Below are 19,170 nucleotides of genomic sequence, written 5' to 3'. Positions count from 1 at the left end.
TGCGTCTCTAATACCTTCTGCTACCTGTCTGTGAAGCCATCTTCCTAGGATTTATCCATGGCTCATAGATTAGGACCTTAAACTGCCATAAATCTCTTTTACAACATGTTTGGCTTCTCGGTAGCATCCTCGATATAAATAGGATCCGAGCACACAAGGTGCTGCTCCAAATCGTACCGGGTGCTTAGCTCTGAGGCAGACTTCAGTGACTATTGTATATTTATCATTTTCTCCCCTCGTTCCATGTGTATGCATGCATGTGTGGTGCATACGTAAAGTAGAAGCTCACCCCAGATATCAAAATGAACTACTGCATTCAGGAAATGTATGAAATGCCCCAGTGCTCTTCTAACTCCTTCTGCATGCAGCCCACTGATTATTGCACTTATATAGAAGATAGTGAGAACTACAGTTCTTGTGAGGCTTATGTCCTACACAACAATAATATATATATGGATCAGGCCTGGGCGGTGAATCAGGCTTATAACTCTAGTTACCCTGGAAACATGTTTAAAAGCGAGTACTCAGAAATGGACATGGCCCTGAATTCATACAACCAACCTGAGTATTTCTCGGAGGAAAAAGCAACTTTTTCACAGGGGCAGTCTCCGATGTTCTCACAGAAAAAAGGTAGGGACGATTTTGTCTTTCCGTGTTTTTCGTGCGTGTTATTGCCTGTCTGCTTTACCTGCGTGCTTGCTTCCAGCATCAGAGCTAGGTTTGATTTTAAAGTTGCACATTTGATTATTATTTATTTTTAACACATATCCATCCTTCACATCCTGTCGTATTCCAGGTTGCTAGGAGATTAAAGCGTTTTCATTTCTCGGCTCGAGAGAATTTCTCTTCTGCCTTTTTAGATTTGTGCTGTTCTTTATTAATCAGAAGGCAGATACAAATTGGGGGGTCTCGATACCCGCTGCTTGATCTATGTGTGTACTGTGCTCGGTAAATTCCATTACCCATGTAGACGAGGAAATGACCGGCGCTGTTTTGTGTAATTAACCCCTACTTTTCACATAGATATACAAGAGGTACATTTACAATGCGAAATGCAATATACGTCTTTATATAGCGACGCCTGGAGGCTGCTCGATATTACTTTGTATGTAATTATCTAGTAATTGTATACCTTTTACGACTGTGATTTTCCTTCTACACCTTAAAATAGTGATACAGGTGAACTCTTATCATACAAGTTCTTTCTCGTAATGTATCTATCACATCAATTAATGCATTTTTTGAATTCTGATATATTCCATACTTGGTTATCCAAGTGTAACTATACTGTCACCATTACAAGGTACAATCATAGCAATTTACATTCTTCTTTGTATTTGAGGCAGACATTTACCCCGTGTCCAGCATTTAGCCCGTCTGAAGTTTCTGCTCAGATCTTTTCTGTGTATTGCCCAGTGCCTCCTAGATTTCACCAGTGATGCCGCTCTCTACACTGTGAGCATTTTCTAACTGTACTTACCTACTATGTATTCATATGCACTGAGAGATGACTTTTTTTTTTTTTTGCATTATTATTTTATTTTTATTCAAGCTGTGTATTACGGTTATTACAGCTCAAATAAGTAACCAGAGACTATATATTTGCTCTAGTGCCTACTTGCTGGACACTGGGATAGTAGAGGAGAATTTGACATTTGCTCGTTCATAACAAACACAGCAATATCTCATTGCATTTCAGAAAACCAGCAGTAAGGCATTGTGAGATCATGGCAGGGTGTCCCAAATGACAAAACTCTGTTTAGCAAGTATTGTATGTACTGTATTTCTGTGAAAATGCCGATGTTATTTTATCTCCATTATTAGTTCCATTCAGTTCTATGGCCACTTCCATCAGCTGCCAGCATATGTGGACATGTTGATGGGGAGTTTATGTGGCGCACTATTGTACTGACCGAGCCTGTCATGTCTTCTTAGTGTAAATATATATTTAGTGTTAAATCAACATTATTGAATTTTCTTCAAGGGGCAATTAATCCAGCGGTGAGGACAGAAGGTTGCTGAAAGGACGTACTTGTCCTTATTGATCAGCATTGATTTGGATTTAAGGAAGACTCTATAGCAATTAAAACACAAGAGAACAGGTGTCCCCTTTCAACCTTCCCACTGTGATTGTGGTACAGTGCATAACGAAAACTGTCACACTTAGTGAATATATTGTCTGACACATAAGAATAGCTTTTTATTTAAAAAAAAAAAGTCCTTCAGTATGTTACATATCTATAGAGTATATATTTAACTGCATATTTTTGTCTATTGTTATCGCTCTGTATCTATCTACTATTTATCTCTCTATTCTCTATTTACTATCTATCAATTATCTACCTCTGTCATCAACTATCTCTCATCTATTTATTTATTTATTTATTAATGTATGCATTTATCTATCTATTATCTATCTCTTTTTATCTGTCTATATCTGTCAATCCTATCAATCTCTCTGTCTATAAATCTATCTATGGTAAAAAAAAACTTTTATCAATGCATCTGTCAATCTGTCTAATATTCTAATCTATCTATCTATCTATCTATCTATCTATCTATCTATCTATCTATCTATCTATCTATCTATCTATCTATCTATCTATCTATCTATCTATCAAAGCAGGACATAGATAAAAAGGAGGTGCTTGGGACCAGTCAGCAGGTCCAGGGTACACAAAAAATGAAAAGATCACAAGTCCATTAAATTAAGTGATTGTGGCTTCATCCATGGCCGATGCAAAGTTTTAGTCCCCTCATACCACAGGCTCCAGAAAAGTTGTTTCATCTATCCAGCTATCTGTATCTCATACCACAATATATCTATCTATCTATCTATCTATCTATCTATCTATCTATCTATCTATCAACTAGTTATCTCTCTATCATCTGTATATCTATTTATCTATCATCTATCTGTCAGTCCGTCCATCTGTCTAGCTATTCATCTATCCGCTATCTCTCTCATCTACTTATCTATATATATATATATATATTATCTGTCTGTCTATCTATCATCTCTTTACCATCTATTTATCTGTCTGTATATTATCTATTGCTCAGGCCGATGCAAAGTGAATGGGAGAGGAATGATTGCTACTATAGTCGTTCTTCCTCATTTAGTTCTACTGATTATCGGCCGCACATCCACATGCGGTGCCGATAATTGCGCATCTTAGATCCTGATGAATGACAAAAATGAGCCGACAAACAAGCGTTTGCTTGTTTATCGACTGATCGCCAGCACAATTATATGAGCCAATTACCAAGAATGAGCGTAATATAAATTCTGCAATTATAAATATGAAATATTGTTGAGTAAATTTGGTATTTTGGGACTAGAATTGGCGGACACCAATCTTTAAAAGCATATAAGGATGAAGCGGTAATCTTTTTGGAAATACAGACTCCGACACAGAACACTGGGATTATTTTGGTTGTTGCTATATAACTTCTTGGGTTTAAACAGTTAATGTCTTTTTCGGGGATGAGTGAATCGACTGCGGATGAAACATCCGAAGTCGATTCGCATAAAACTTCGTTCCAATACTGTACGGAGCAGGAGCTCCAAGGTACCACTTGGAACCGAACCCGAGTTCGGGAAATGTTTTTTTTACAGTACAAATTAATTTATGAAGTTATTGCATGAAATCTCGCGAGACTTCGCGAAGCAATAACTTCGGCTCATAGAAGCTAATACATTCTAATACTGAATGATGCTCCTGCTCTTGACAGTATTGGAATAAAGTTTTATTCAAAAGAACTTCGGATGTTGGATAACAAGTCAAATAATATAGTGCAGTTAATTATCAAAGTTGAACAAGCCCAACCTCAGTTATCAACTAATTCTCGTTTTATAAAAGGGGTATATCCATTTTAGACATTTATATTATATCCACACGATATGCCATAAAAATCTGATATATATGGGTCTCTCCTAAGGGACCCCACACTTATCTCCAGAACGGAAGCCCCAACCCCCTCCCTCCTGGTGAGTGTCCACTGTGAATAATGAGTGTACAAGTATGCTTGGCTTTGTGGAAAGGCAGCCACCTCTCTGTTCAGAGCGGCCACCTCACTTGGCAAAACAAGGTTTTAGGGAACACCATTGTGGAAATAGGTCTGGGTCCCAGCGGTGGGACCTGCATCTACTAGACAATATTAATGACATGTCTTTTGGATATGCTATAAATGTATTATATGGGAAGGGGCAGACTTGGCATTACTGGGCCCCAAGCAAGGTTATGTATAGGGGCACTAATCAATGATATTGTTTGTATAGCAAATACAATATTACTGTACTGTACCTTATCACTTCTGAAAAGTTAATACATCAGTGATTATAACACTTGATGGGATTAGATACAGTGGCTCATCAGACAGTATCACACATGAGAGGATTAGATACAGTGGCTCATCAGTTTCACATATGACAGGCTTATATACAGCAGCTCAGCAGACAATATCAGCTGAGCCACTGTACCTAAGCCTGTAATATTTGAAACAGTCTGATGAGCCGCTGTATCTAATCCTATAATGTGTGATGATGTATCACACATGATAGGATTAGATACTGCTGCTCATTAGTTTCAGCAGCTCTGGATTTTCGCCATTCTGTAGATACGTCATCACATGATGTTACAGAGATCTTTCGCTGTTAACCTCTGACCTCGGTGACACCAACATTCACACATGTAAATGCAAATCTCAGAGCTCAGGTCAAAATGGTGGGATAAAAGTGATAGTGACTGAGCCAGTGTGAAGCACTCGTACTTCTACACATGCAGGAATGCTCGCACACTTGTACACTCATACTGATGCTTTTACACACATGCAGGCACCTTGCACACAGACACTCATGTTGCATTCATACCTCTACATGAGCAGTTCCACTTTTACAAATAGACACACCTCAACACAGGGCATCTGTCAGCAGACTTGCACCTATGACACTGGCTGATCTGTTACATGTGCACTTGGCAGCTGAAGACATCTGTGTTGGCCCCATGTTCATATGTGTCTGCATTGCTGAGAAAATGCAAATGAGCCTCTAGGAGCAACGGGGGCCTTGTCGTTACGCCTAGAGACTCCTCTTTCTCTGCATCTCCCGCACCCTCTGCACTTTGACAGGGACATGCAGTGAAAACATCGTCACACTTGGCCTTGTCAATCAAAGTGCAGAGGGCGCGGCAGTTGCAGAGAGAGCAGAGCCTTTAGGTGTAACAGCAACGCCCCCGTTGCTCCTAGAGGCTCATTTGCATATATTAAAACATCATTTCATTTCAGAAATGCGGGCACATATGAACATGGTGCCAACTCAGTTACCTTCAGCTGCCAAGAGCACATGTAACAGGTCAGCCAGTGTCATGGGTACAAATCTTTAAAGAAGTTCTCTGGGAATGATTTTAAATGGCCGCCAGCAGCCTGTCCTAGAATGCGAGTAGGACTGGTTTCCTCCACTTGCAGAGCTGCCTAGGAGGGCGAGTGGGCGGAGTCTTACTGCACTGCTCTACAATAGATCGTAATGATGTGAACCTACCTACAATATGTCATCATGGCTGAGCAGCCTGACAGGAAAACTCACCAATATGTAGTATATGCAAGTGTTGGAGCGTATTGTGTAGTGAGTCCCCGCCCACAAACCCTTCTAGACAGCTCTGCAAGTGGAGGCAAAAAGTTCTGCTCACATTCTAGGACAGTTTGCTGATGGCCATTTTAAATCATTCCTGGAGAAACCCTTTAAAAGAAATCTGTCACCAGTTTTCTGCTGAGGGGCTCTAACGGCTCCAGCGCATACCAATGAGTCCCCATATTCATGAGCTCACGGCTCTCCCCGCCTACCTGCCACTGATTGACAGTTTTTTTTCCCCATATGAATCAGTAGCAGGTGGGCAGAGAGAGCCAGGAGCTCATAAATTTGGAGACTCGTTCGGCATGTGCTCAAGCTGTTTAGCATAAGATTTTAGCAAAATGGCTGTGTCATTTTACTAAGGGGATCTGTCACTAGTTTATGTTGCCCTTAGTTAGGACACCATAAAACTAGTGATGGATTCCCTTTAAGGTAAAAGCAGCCATTAGGTCCTGTCCCCTCTGCTTTTAAAAGAGAATGAATAAGGTGACATAGCAATTTGTGATCTTGTACATACCTGACCCATTCTACAATAAAACTGGTTTTATACTCTTCATTCGTTTATAGTGCTGAATTTTTAAATGAGAGAATAGGGCTTACATTCTCTACCCGCTATGCCATTATCCACTTTATTCACTGTGTGACCTTTCTCTACAAAATGCTGATATTCTAGTACAAAATCTAAAAGCTAGATATGTGTCTTGGAGCAATGTGGAGTTTAGCTGAAATGATGATGGAACATTATTTTTTTTCAACAGGGTACATACCCAGCTACTTAGATAAAGATGAACTGTGTGTTGTGTGTGGAGACAAGGCTACAGGATATCATTATAGATGCATCACCTGTGAAGGCTGCAAGGTAAGTAAAAACGTATATGTGCCCACGCAATATACACAGTCTACTCACATTATTATGACCACCAGCTAATATCCAGAGTAACCACTGTGTGCAGCTCAGAGAGTAGCTAGACGGCATGGGAGTGACTGAGTAAGGTCCTGGTAGGTTGTCACAGGTATCTAAAGCCATCCTGACTGCAGTGAATCCCACAGCTGCTTGAGGGTGCGTGGGGGATTCAACCGGTGTTGGACATTTCTAGCCATGTGACATCGCAATGTCTTGCTGGAAGATGCCATCCGCCCCAGGGAAGATAATCAACATTTATTGGCGTACGTAATCTGCACGGATGGATACATACCCAAACCAGTTAAGAGTGCTTTCCTCATGGAGTGGGGCACAGAGAATAACACGAAAACAACCTAGAGACCATAACACTGCCACCACCAGCTTGTGTTTTTCCAGCAGTGGTTGCAGGGTGTTTGTTCTTTGATGTTTCCTTCCTGACACACCAAGGTCCATCCATTCAATGAAGCAGGAAATGTGATTCGTCAGAGAAGGCAACCCTTTGCCAATCAGCTGAGGTCCAATTCCCACACTGCCACAAAAATGAAGCTTTGTCTGCCAATGCAACTTTGTTAGCAGAGGTGCAGTGATCATCTGTCTGCTTCAAAGCTCCATATGCAATAGGGTTCACTGAACTGTTGTTTTAGACACACGTTTGATAGTCCTCTGGTTCATTATGGCAGTGAGCTGCTTCTATGTATCTTGTTGGTCTGCCCTTGCGCACCTTCGTAGTCAATGTTCACCTCTCATATCAATGATACATGGTGCTCCGCAGTTGCCATGTCACTATGGTATCATTTGTCCACTCACAATACACTTTCACCACAGCAGCACGAGAACAGTTCACAAACTGCGCAGTTTCAGAAATACTGCCACCCTTGGCCTGAAAGCCAATAGTCATCCCTCTTTGCAAAAAAATATGCATGCATCCCCTTGAAAGAAAAAGCCATAAACTCATGGCAACTAGAGGTCTCACTTCCACCTAATTTGAAGTCCACTACCTCTTGTCAGGCAAAATCCATCCGTTGTAACAGAGACATTAGAGAGGGAGTGGGGGCTGTTCTGAGCTAGTTGACATCCTGAACCTGATATTAGGACTGCTTCAACACTACCTCTGAATGCACATGATCCTCCTGCCTTTCTGTTAGTGTGATTTCCTACTCCTTATCCGTTCTGTGAGTTCTAGAGCTGAAAACAAACATAGTGGAAAGAGAAAGGACGTCAGAGCAGTACAGTGCTGGCAGATTTCATAGAAGGGATACATCCCCTGCTTCTGAATGAAATGTATCTAGCTGTGCAGCTGAAACAAGGAATATTATAGCTGAAAAAAGACTCCAGGGAAGCCCAAAAAAGACAAATTCCTTGACATTTATGATTGTAGAAAAAAGCACAACCATTATGCAAAGTTATTTTGAAAACAAATGCCCTTTGGATTAGTGAAAATTAAATACTTAAATTAATTCAAGGAGTAAATCAATATAAACATCAGAGAGAAGACTGTGCAAATCCAGCCTCAATGGTAGAATTGCTTCCTGAAAGCCACCACTGAAGGTGATCAGTCAGAGTCATTGGACAGGGAAAATTTTCACTCTAACTACTGTCTTTGTTAGATACATAAAGCTTGAACGGATGATGTTTACATATCTGGTTCCCATTGTGAATTATGGCAGATAGGGGCTTCAAGGTGTGAGGTGCTTTGCTGGTGACCCTGTTAACTTATACAGAATTAAAGGTATACCACAAAATGCATGTATATGGTTTTGTGGCAAAAGATTCTGTACAACTTGTAATTTATACATTTATATATCTGTTCTTCTGACTTCAGTTGTACATGAGGTCTTATCAGTGATTGATAGCATTGTGTAAAGGCGGTTTTAGACAGTCCGATTCTGCAGACCCATCCTTCCTGGCAATTTCCTGTATTACATGCAGCGATCTCCTCCACAGTATGGGGACAAGCGATCATTATGCCATCGCTCATCCCCATGCTGTCTAGTTGTTTGCCAGCAGAAGATCGTGATTAGACAGCACGATCTGCCGCCGGCAACCAATGATTTTTAAGCGTGCTTAAAAATTACAACTGCCCGATTAACAAGCATTTGCTCATTCATTGGGCATTCGGCAGCAATATTAGACTGCCAGATCATTGTTAACTAGCGTTCCTGCGAATTCTTGTTAATGATGAACTGGCCGATAATCAGCCAATCTAATACACCCTTAATGGGGTTATCCGAGACTAAAAAATGGCCCTCCCCATATGCCCGGCCCCTCACAATGAATCTACTTACCTGGATCCCTGCTCCCTGCGCCGCTCTTGGTCCCCGCACCGCTGCTGCTTCTCCCCGTGTGCAGATGAAAACATTCTGTGTCAGGGGGGAGCAGCCAATGACAGGCAGGGACAAGCCTCGTCCCCGTCCCTGCCTGCCATTGGCTGCTCCCCACAACACCGGATGTTTTCATCTGCGCACGGGGAAGAGCAGCAGCGGTGGTGTGGGGACCAGGAGTGGTGCAGGGAGCCAGGTAAGTACATTCAGTGCGAGGGGCCCGCGCATATGGGGGACATTTTTTAGTCTCGCATAACCCTTTTAAGTGTGTATATATAGATAACTGTTAGTCACTGATAGTTGTACATGGGGGTTGACTTAAGTTGAAAAAAGGCAGAGGTATAAATGTATAAAGTACAAGTTTTACTGAATCTTTTCCCGTAAAACTACATATCAGTCTGCTCAGCTCCTCCTGCTCTATAACGTGCTGCCTGCAGATTGCAGATTGCTCCAGGCTGTATGGGAGCAATTTCACTAAAGGATATCTTTGTAACTCATCCTGGTCATCCTAAACTCCTGGAACCCTGACCTAAACCCAATAGAGATGATTTAGGATTAGTTGGACTGGAGATGCCTAGTGCGTAACATTAATAGAAACTCATTGTTGACTTTTAGAAATGCATTGCTGGCAGCTACCTTATGAATGTGGTTGTAACAATGTCATGATTGTGCCAAGCGTTATAAAGGAAAGGGTTACTTCCCTAAATCTCAAATAGAAATTAGTTTTGCATTGTATTACCGCTTAGTTCTAGCTGTAGTAATATTCTAAAATGTGTAAAAAAAACATTCCTTTTAACAGGTGTGTACAAACTTTGTCCTAATCACTATCACTAATCACTATATTCATCCTAATCACTATCACTAATCACTGTATTCATCCTAATCACTATCACTAGTCAGTATATTTATCCTTATCACTAGTCAGTATATTCATCCTAATCACTATCACTAGTCACTATATGCACCATAATCACTATCACTAGTCACCATATTCATCCTAATCACTAGCACTAGTCACTATTCATCCTAATCACTACCACTAGTCACTATATTAATCCTAATCACTATCACTAGTCACTATATTCATCCTAATCACTATCACTAGTCGCTATATTCATCATAATCACTATCACTAGTCACTATCACAAAGCCAAATGAATACTTGAATATGAATACCAAAGAATTTGTTAGGACATGTTCAGCCAAGGCATTCATTAGCTAGCAGAAATCAATCTGCAGCGTGTAGGTTGATTTCTGCTAGCCCCATATAAATGAATGGGGCAGTTGTAGACATTTCTGCAACAAATCAGCAGTGTGTGAACTCAACCTTTTAAATCACCTGATGAGTGAAAGAGACATCATTTTTGAGCAGCCTAGGGAGGAAATTTACATCCCCATTATCAAGTTCCCACCTCTTTTTGTGACACAAATTCTCCATAAGAATGAAAAAAGCAGCGGTGGCTTGCAAGCTGCACACTTTGGCAGTGGCGGTGAACCATACCAGGTTACTGTAATACAAACTTGTGTAGCTCGGTAGCTGTGCCAAATTGCTTAAAGAGAGCAGGATGAGCTGAGCAGATTGTTATATACAGCACCTTCCGCTCCATAAGATGCACCTAGGATATAGAGAAGGAAAATAAAAAATGTTTTCATCAGACCTCCATCAAACCCCCATTCCTCCTGAGACCTCAGATCAGACCCCAATCAGACCTCCAAGCTCCACCAGACCTCAGATCAGACCCCAATTAGACTTCTGTTTGAGACCCCCATTATACTCCCGTTGCAACTCAGACCTCATATCAGACCCCCAAGCTCCATCAAACCTCAGATCAGAGCCCCATCAGACCTCTGGATCAGACCCCTATCATATCTCCATTCCTCTTCAGAACAAAATCTCCATTCCTCCTCAGATCAGACCCCCATTCCTCCTCAGATCAGACCCCCATTCCTCCTCAGATCAGACCCCCATTCCTCCTCAGATCAGACCCCCAAGCTCTGTCAGTCAAAATAAATAAATAAATGAACTTACTTCTTCTACTCCAGACTGTGCTAAAACTCACTGATCCCTGGTATTATTACAGCGCGTGCTGCACTGAGTCAGGTCATAGTGCGTGCCTGTGTGCAGTCAGGACACGTGCGATGCAGCGTTCAGAAGAAGACCATGGAGCTTCACTCAACACTTCCTGCACCTCCTGCATACTAATAACCACTTCCATAATGGGAGTGATTATTAGCATTCACACCATATGGCGCTCTGCCATTTTCCCCGTTTTTTTGTGGGAAAAGTGCATCTTATAGTCTAAAAAAATACAGTAGTTTTGTGGGAAAAGATTTAGTAAAATGTGTATACAGAGATAGCTTTCAGTGACTGGCAGTTTAAACATTTTGTAATTTATTACCTGTATATTTGCTCAATTAGCAAGTACTGTGAATGTAAAAATATAAAAATGTAAACACATATTTATATACCCTATTAATATTAATAAGATTAATGGAGTGTTCCAGGGGTAAAATATTGATGACCTATCCTCAGGATCTGTCGGTGTCTGACTCCCAGCACCTCCACAATCGGATGTTTGAAGTCGTCACGGCACTCCTGTGAGCGTTGTGGCCTCCTCACAGCATACCAAGCACAGCGCCGTACATTGTATAGAGGCTGTGCTTGGTATTGCAGCCCAGGCCCATTCACCAGAGTGGGATTAAGCTGCACATAGGCCGTGTGACTGTAGAACATAACGTCACCAGAGCTCCGTGGCCTTTTCAAATAACTGATCTGCGGCAGTGCCTGGAACTCCGACCCCACTGATCTGATATTAATGGCCTGCCCTCAGGATAAATCATCAGTATTTTATCCCATTAAGAAAGTTTTTGGAATTGGAAAAGGTATACTGTATGTATTATAATAGTGATTTTTGTCAAATTATAGGGCTTTTTCAGAAGAACAATTCAGAAGAACCTTCATCCCAGCTATTCATGTAAATATGAAGGAAAATGTGTGATAGACAAAGTAACAAGAAATCAGTGCCAAGAATGTCGATTCAAAAAGTGCATTGCCGTTGGCATGGCAACAGATCGTAAGTAGCTCATAAGCCATGCCTGTGGCTTACTTTGTCTTGCGTGCTGAACGCAGTTTAATACATTCTCTAAAATAACTTGAAGCGTACATCACATAAATGGATCACATGCAGTATATTTTGGGCTTGAAATAAGCTGCTACGGTATGTCAGTACTTCTTTTGTGTTAACTAGAATTTGTATGGAATAGCACTGAAAGCAATAGACAGTCTGTGCTCAGACTATTACTGAAAAATGTAAAAAAAAATTATAAAAAAAAGACGATATCTGCATTTTATCAAAAGCAAGACTGTGTTGATGAATGGGTCTATTTTGTAAACTAAAAACAAGAAATTTTACTAAATTGTGAAGTTGAAGCTGTATCCCAGATTAATCATGCTTTGCCGATTTCCTGGAATACTGCACTCATGAACTCCCCACTAAGTTGGTAAGATTGCAATTAAAATGTTGTATACATTTTCATTACTAGAGTCATATCTCATATCTCAAATTAATGTCCTTTTTTTTACTTTTAAATTACTTGCTATGACTAAACCATAAGCCCCCTGCACACAGCAAAGTGCACAGAGCTGTATGGAGCCAATCCGAATTCCTTCAGCTCTGTGTTATGGAGCCGTAGGCAGTGTGTTTGAATGGTACACTCTGGAACATGTCACCCTCTTTTCCCCTGGATTAGTAGCGGAAAAAGGTATGATAAATCAGGGCCTTACTTATGTGAACACACTCAAAGGCCCTGATTTATCATACCTTCACTCCAGATTTCTGGCATCAAAAAGTCGCAAAATAGGGCTTTTGCAACTTTTTTGCACTCGATTGTGCAAAATTTATGTGCTTATGCAAAAATGTGTTACTTTTTACACTCACTTGCGCAAAATTTGACGTTTTGCATTTTTACACCATTCACTCCGGTTTTGTAACATGGGTGCATTTTTGGAGCATCCATATTATAAGTAATTAGTGTTGAGCATATCGAAGTAAAACCATCACGAAGCTGAATTTCCTGGCAATTTCCTCCTGAAATGGCGGTAAAAAAACTAAAAATAAATACTCACCTCATCCATTGAGAGGTCGTCAAGACCATCTTGATTGAAGAAAACGTGTGATGTCATCACGCTGGCCGGGCGCGGTGATGTCATTAGTAATGGTGTCACTGCGCCTGCCCAGTGTGATGATGTAGTGACGTCAGCGCGCATGATATTTTGTGCGTTTTCTTCAATCAAGATGGCTGTGACGGCCTCTCTGCGAACAAATGGATGAGGTGAGGCCTCAAAGGCTTCAATGTGACAGATCAGGGTTGAACGCGGCATCTGAGGGGTTCAATGATGATGGTGGTGGCGCGATCACCGTTCACCATCATTGCACCCGCTACATACAATGAAATATGATTCACGGCAAAGTAATTTGTCACAAATCGAATTTCTTTGTGAACTTCGGCAAAGTAGCCGAATCAAATTTTTGCAAACTTTGCTCATCTCTATAAATAATGAATTATTGTATAATACATTCTACAGAATTATTCTGATTTAAATGCATGTTCTCAGGACCCATCAGAGCAGAGTCACTAGAAAGAGCAGCTCTCACACTGGAGGGCCTTGCACCTCTGTGCTTTACACCTATGGTTCATTGATTTCAAGCCAAATAATGCCTAATCTCCCCCATGGTGATGCACTCACTGTTTGACCTTCCCAATCAGTCCTTACTTTCAGAGGACTTTCAGCTATGGAAGCAGGGATATGCCAGTGTTCTGCTGGATTAGGCTATGTTATCAACGTGTCAACCAATGCATAAGGGTATTATTATAGTGTCTGATGATCAAGATGGACAGGCACTGATTGACAAATGCTTGATCAGCGCTCATTTCCACTGGCCTATTATACTGGACAATACAAGGTAGATGAGGGAGAAACTATTGCTACCATGATTGTTCCTCCCTCATTCACTTGTATTGATTATCGACAGCACATACTTGATTACACATCTGCAGATCTACAGCAAAATTACACAAGCTAATTGTTGGGAACAAGTATTCCTATGAACGCTTGTTCCTGATAACTGCCCCTAAAATCATCCCGTATAAAAAGGCTTTAAGACAAAATTACTTTCATCTATTACACAAAATCCAAACATTCCTTATGGAAATTACAGTAGCATGGTTCATACTGTAATACAATGTGGAGGCATAAAATATATAAACATAAAGGATTATTAACAATAAACACACAAAAGAATGAGTGTGGTCGTTCATGTAAAAAGAGATCAAAAACAATATGCCTTTAAATTAGGTAGTGTGGGGTTTCGCTCTGGTAGACATGATTAGCGGACACAGTATAGAGGCAACAACAAGTTCTTTGGATCAAACAGTTCACTGTTTTATTCACACTTTAGGTAAGTGACAAAACAAGCAGTTATAATCAAGCAAAAAGTCACCTTCTGGTGTTGGTGGTAATTCACACCATGCAGCAATTCTGCCTCAAAGAGTCCTTGACCATAGCAGCACCAACCTGTTTTCACGCCAAACAGGTAGCAAACCTTCATCCAGACACAAGGCTCCCAGATCCCAACACAGAGACATGGCTTCTGAGCCCAGCTTCCAATTTAAGGACAGCCAGGTGCTGCCAAAATCCGGTCCAGTATTTGACCTCACCTGGCTATAAATCAGCCCAGCAGCACATGCTAGGAGGAAAATATTTGCCCAAATTTGCGACTTTTGAAGCTTCTCACCAGTTTTCTAAAGTGGTGATAAAAGTGCCAGGAGGAGACGGGGCTTAGTATGACCTGCCAGATTTACTATGAGTTACTCCAGAAACTGGTGCACGTTATAGCTGAAGTCTACGCCAGCCTCTAGCTGGCGTAGTCTTCAGTTTCTGTCGCACGGACTGCCAGAGATCCGCCTAATTAATTAAGGGGCGCATTTCACTCCAGTGCGGAAGGATCAAGATTGATGTACAGGAAGGCGCCAGTCTTAATAAATGTCCCTGAATGTTTATCCTTGCAGCCATAGGGATATATTGTATATTGTGATAATTTATATGAGTCATAGGGAAGCTTTGAGGGCTGTCTCCCATCAGAAAATGGTTGCTGACATACGGTAGGTACTTCAACCTGGGAAATTTGACACACGTCATATAAAATTCCAGAAATGCCGTATTGCAAACCAGGGCCACCAGATGTGGAGAGTATTTCTCATTTTTTGGTATCCTCTGTAACAGAGGAGTGAAATCCCTGGATACATTTGATGAAGTCTACATGGGACCATATATGTTCTATGGAATACTTTTGATGAAGATTCTATCAGGGTTTACTGCCAGTTTCCTTAGCTAATCATAAACCATGCACTCTAAACTTAAAGGTAAAACAACCCCTAAGTCTGTTTCCCAAACAATACATAAACCCCAACTTGTTGGAAGTGGAGGAGGAATTCAACTCATTCTAGATATAGGCGAAGGAAGCTCTGAATAAGGTTTGCAAAGACAGGTGCACTCTGCAGTCTTACTAAACCCTCAAACTGATGTTAAAATTGAGAGATTAGCCAACATATCCTACTGTGGAGGACATGTCTGAGCCCGAGCACCGCGCCAAGGTTTCTCAAGTAGCTCAACACTCACCTACCTGTGGCGTATGGGCAATACCAGGGGCCAGTGGGCGAATTACAGGAGCGTGAGACTCACAGACAACTCACCAGTTACCTCCAGCATGTAGCCATGCTTGCAATGGGAGGAGGGAGGAGTGCGAGTCCCACCCAAGACTGGCTGATATGGCCCAGGCCTCGCAGGTGCACCAAAATGTAGCCTGTGGATGGAAAACAGGCACATTTAAATTTGGAGTTTATACACCTCCAGGCATCTCTATATACAAACAAACTGAAAAATGGCATGGTGTTAGGCAGGAAGTGCTTAAATCCATATGCAGTTGTGCATGTATATACAGGGTAGCAAATCCTGCACTTGTGGCCCATTGCTAATGGCGATCCTCAGCAAAAATGCATACAGTGGAGGATGCCCACAGCGGACCACAATAAACATCCTACACAAGATACCAGTTATGTGGATCTGATAACCAATATAAAAATATTTGCACACTGCACTCTGCGGTCTTACTAAACTCTCAAACTGATGTTAAAAGGTTTCTCAAGTAGCTCGGGGAAACCTTGGCGCGGTACTCGGGCTCAGACATGTCCTCCATAGTAGGATATGTTGGCTAATCTCTAAATTTTAACATCAGTTTGAGGGTTTAGTAAGACCGCAGAGTGCACCTGTCTTTGCAAATATTTTCATATTGTTATATTGGTTATCACATCCACATAACTGCTATCTTGTGTAGGATGTTTATTGTGGTCCGCTGCGGGCATCCTCCACTGTATACATTTTTGCTGGGGATCACCATTAGCAACGGGCCACAAGTGCAGGATTTTCTCCCCTGTATATACATGCACAACTGCATATGGGTTTGAGCACTTCCTGCCTAACACCACGCAATTTTTTTCAGTTGGTTTGTACCTCTGAATAAGGCCCTATAGAAGTACTGTCGTTCAAAGATAGTAGTATTTATTATTACAGTATGTCTCGTGGTAAAAAGGAGTTTCAAAAATTAAAAAATTTGGAGAGCTCTTAAAGTTTCTACCACATTAAGCCAGTCCGTGACAGACCTGAGGAGAAGAAATAGGACTGTGACAAATAGGAATTAAAGATGAAAATTACTTTGTAACCTGTGTGAGAATCTGGTACAATTTGTAGCATATAATATGTCACTCTTGTTGATGGGCCTAGTTCAGAAATTGACAAGTTAGGGAACCATTCCAAAGCTTAGAGAGACATGAGGGCTGCAAAGGATGACTCCAGGATCACTGATTGTGATAAGTTGTCAAGGGTGGGCAAAAAGTGGTCCTTTGTTTCAAATTCACCAAGTTTGGGTTAATCGGTTAACAAGTATGGAAGGGAACATTACAAAAGAGACCTTCTCACTTGGTGGAATTAAGGCATGAAATCATAGTAAAAATGTTAAGGTCAGACCCTGATGTCAGCTGGAGCATTGGCCATTATGATATGCAACAATCTAATATCGGGAATGTAAGGCTAAAGGGGTTTTCCGAGGATAGGTCATCAGTATTTGATTGGTGGGGGTCTGACACCTGGGACCCCTGCCGATCAGTTGTTTGAAAAGACAGCGGTGCTCCTGTGAGTGCTGCATCCATCTCTGTTTTTGCTAAGCTGATTGACGCGTGGCCTAGGAGCAGCTCAACCCCATTCAAGTGAATGGGGCTGAGAGGCCATACCAAGCACAGCCGCTATATAATATATGGCCCTGTGCTTAGTAAGCTGCCTGAACGCATTGTTGCTCACAGGAGTGCCGCTGCCTTCTTAAAACAGCTGATCAACGGGGGTTCCGGGTGTCAGACCCTCACAGATCAGATACTGATAACCTATCCTGAGGATAGGTAGGTTATCAGTAAAAAAAATAAAAATCTCAGAAAACTCTTAACTTGTTTGGGAAAACTCATTTAAACTGTCTGCATCCAAGGTAAAATACTTAAATATGGAGTATGTTACAGTATGAATGAAAGCTACCGTGTTTCTTTATTCTCTGCAAATTCTCTCCATATTTCTGCATTTATGCATGGATACTGATTGTATCATGTATAAATGCATAGTACAAAGTAATTTTTATAGATTAATAGCTACCATTGAATTGCATCCAAATATCAGGGTGATATGCCAGCTAATGCCAGCCATGTAGTCAGCTTACACTAAAGCTTGTATTTACTAAACATTTCTGTTCCATTTCACCTTGTTGCCCATTATCTTTAGCTAGATGATCCATATAGCGTCATACAGAAAAGCATATTCAGGATACCTGAATATTGATATGCATGTTGATTCTTATTTTTAGTGGTTTTGGATGACAGCAAACGTTTGGCAAAAAGAAAGCTCATAGAAGAAAACAGAGAAAAGAGGCGCAAGGATGAACTGCAAAAATCACTGGTACAGAAGCCTGAACCAACGGCAGAAGAGTGGGAGCTCATACAGGTGGTCGCTGAAGCTCATGTGGCCACTAACGCACAGGGAAGTCACTGGAAACAGAAAAGAAAATTTCTGGTAAGTAAAATGTGATAAGGACAGGTAGTGTTGGTTTACTGAGCCTGCGTGGCGATGCCCTTGGCGAAGAGAGGATGGCATGTGGCTTGTTGACCACATGTGTATGAGACTTTAGGGGGCTGTGTACTGCTGAGATTAGGAGACTATACATGTTTCTCATTCTTGTTCTCATCCAATTGCAAGAGGAGGAATTTTTTGTGTTATGTTATAGTATTTTATGTCTTTATTATGTTCTTTCTCTCACTAGCCAGAAGATATTGGGCAGGCTCCTATAGTTAATGCTCCAGAGGGTGGAAAGGTCGACTTAGAAGCCTTCAGCCAGTTTACAAAAATAATCACCCCAGCAATTACAAGAGTGGTGGATTTTGCCAAAAAATTACCTATGTTTTGCGAGGTGAGAAATTTGGTTGGCAACAGTTACAAAGAGTGACTGACCAGATAAACATGATGAGTCCAATGGCAACAAGTCAATCTAAACGAGATCTCTGCACTGAATGCTTTCCTGACCCTCCCCTATGCTGTGAGTGACAGCGGACTGGATGCAAGAGCTGACACTCAAAGCAGGGGGGAGGGGATGGGGAGTGCAGAGAGCCTAGGGCATGAACGTTATTTAGAGGCTGTAAAATGTCACCATTTTCTTTTATATAAAACTTATAGTTGTGATGTTTTTTTTCCAGTTGCCATGTGAAGACCAGATCATCCTCCTCAAGGGCTGCTGCATGGAGATAATGTCACTCCGAGCCGCAGTGAGATATGACCCAGAGAGTGAAACATTAACACTGAATGGGGAGATGGCAGTCACAAGAGGACAGCTGAAAAATGGAGGACTAGGGGTGGTATCTGATGCCATCTTTGATTTAGGCGTATCGCTGTCCTCATTTAATCTTGATGATACCGAAGTCGCCTTGCTGCAGGCTGTGCTGCTTATGTCATCAGGTGGGAGCTAGTAGATTTGTCTATTATAGTATTATATTTTACATTGATGTGCACTGCATGCTGGGAACAAGAGAAATGTACAATATTCTTGTAGCCTCCTGTTATATGGCTAGAGGTCCCTGGGTGACCTGTGATCAAATGGTATGCAACTGGATGGTGAGCGCCTAAGGACGCATATTTTATATGAATGGACCAGTGAGAGGTTACATGGTTC

General features: G+C 41.4%; 1 protein-coding gene across 5 annotated transcripts in view; it reads left to right on the top strand.

The window, feature by feature from the left end:
* Positions 1-19,170, top strand: part of THRB (thyroid hormone receptor beta) — a 347,062-nt gene that overhangs the window by 318,241 nt on the left and 9,651 nt on the right. For 4 of the 5 annotated variants that reach the window (XM_040433128.1, XM_040433127.1, XM_040433126.1 and 1 more), the window contains 5 exons: positions 6,388-6,488; positions 11,781-11,928; positions 17,815-18,020; positions 18,268-18,414; positions 18,698-18,956. In XM_040433128.1, coding sequence (XP_040289062.1) covers positions 6,388-6,488; positions 11,781-11,928; positions 17,815-18,020; positions 18,268-18,414; positions 18,698-18,956 — 861 coding nt within the window. Of the gene's footprint in view, positions 1-19; positions 631-6,387; positions 6,489-11,780; positions 11,929-17,814; positions 18,021-18,267; positions 18,415-18,697; positions 18,957-19,170 lie in introns of those variants that run through there. The other variant, XM_040433125.1, reaches the window with a different exon arrangement.

The sequence above is a fragment of the Bufo bufo genome, chromosome 5 (genome assembly GCF_905171765.1).
Source record: "Bufo bufo chromosome 5, aBufBuf1.1, whole genome shotgun sequence".
Lineage (NCBI taxonomy): Eukaryota > Metazoa > Chordata > Amphibia > Anura > Bufonidae > Bufo > Bufo bufo.
This window is presented reverse-complemented; position numbering and strand designations above follow the sequence as displayed.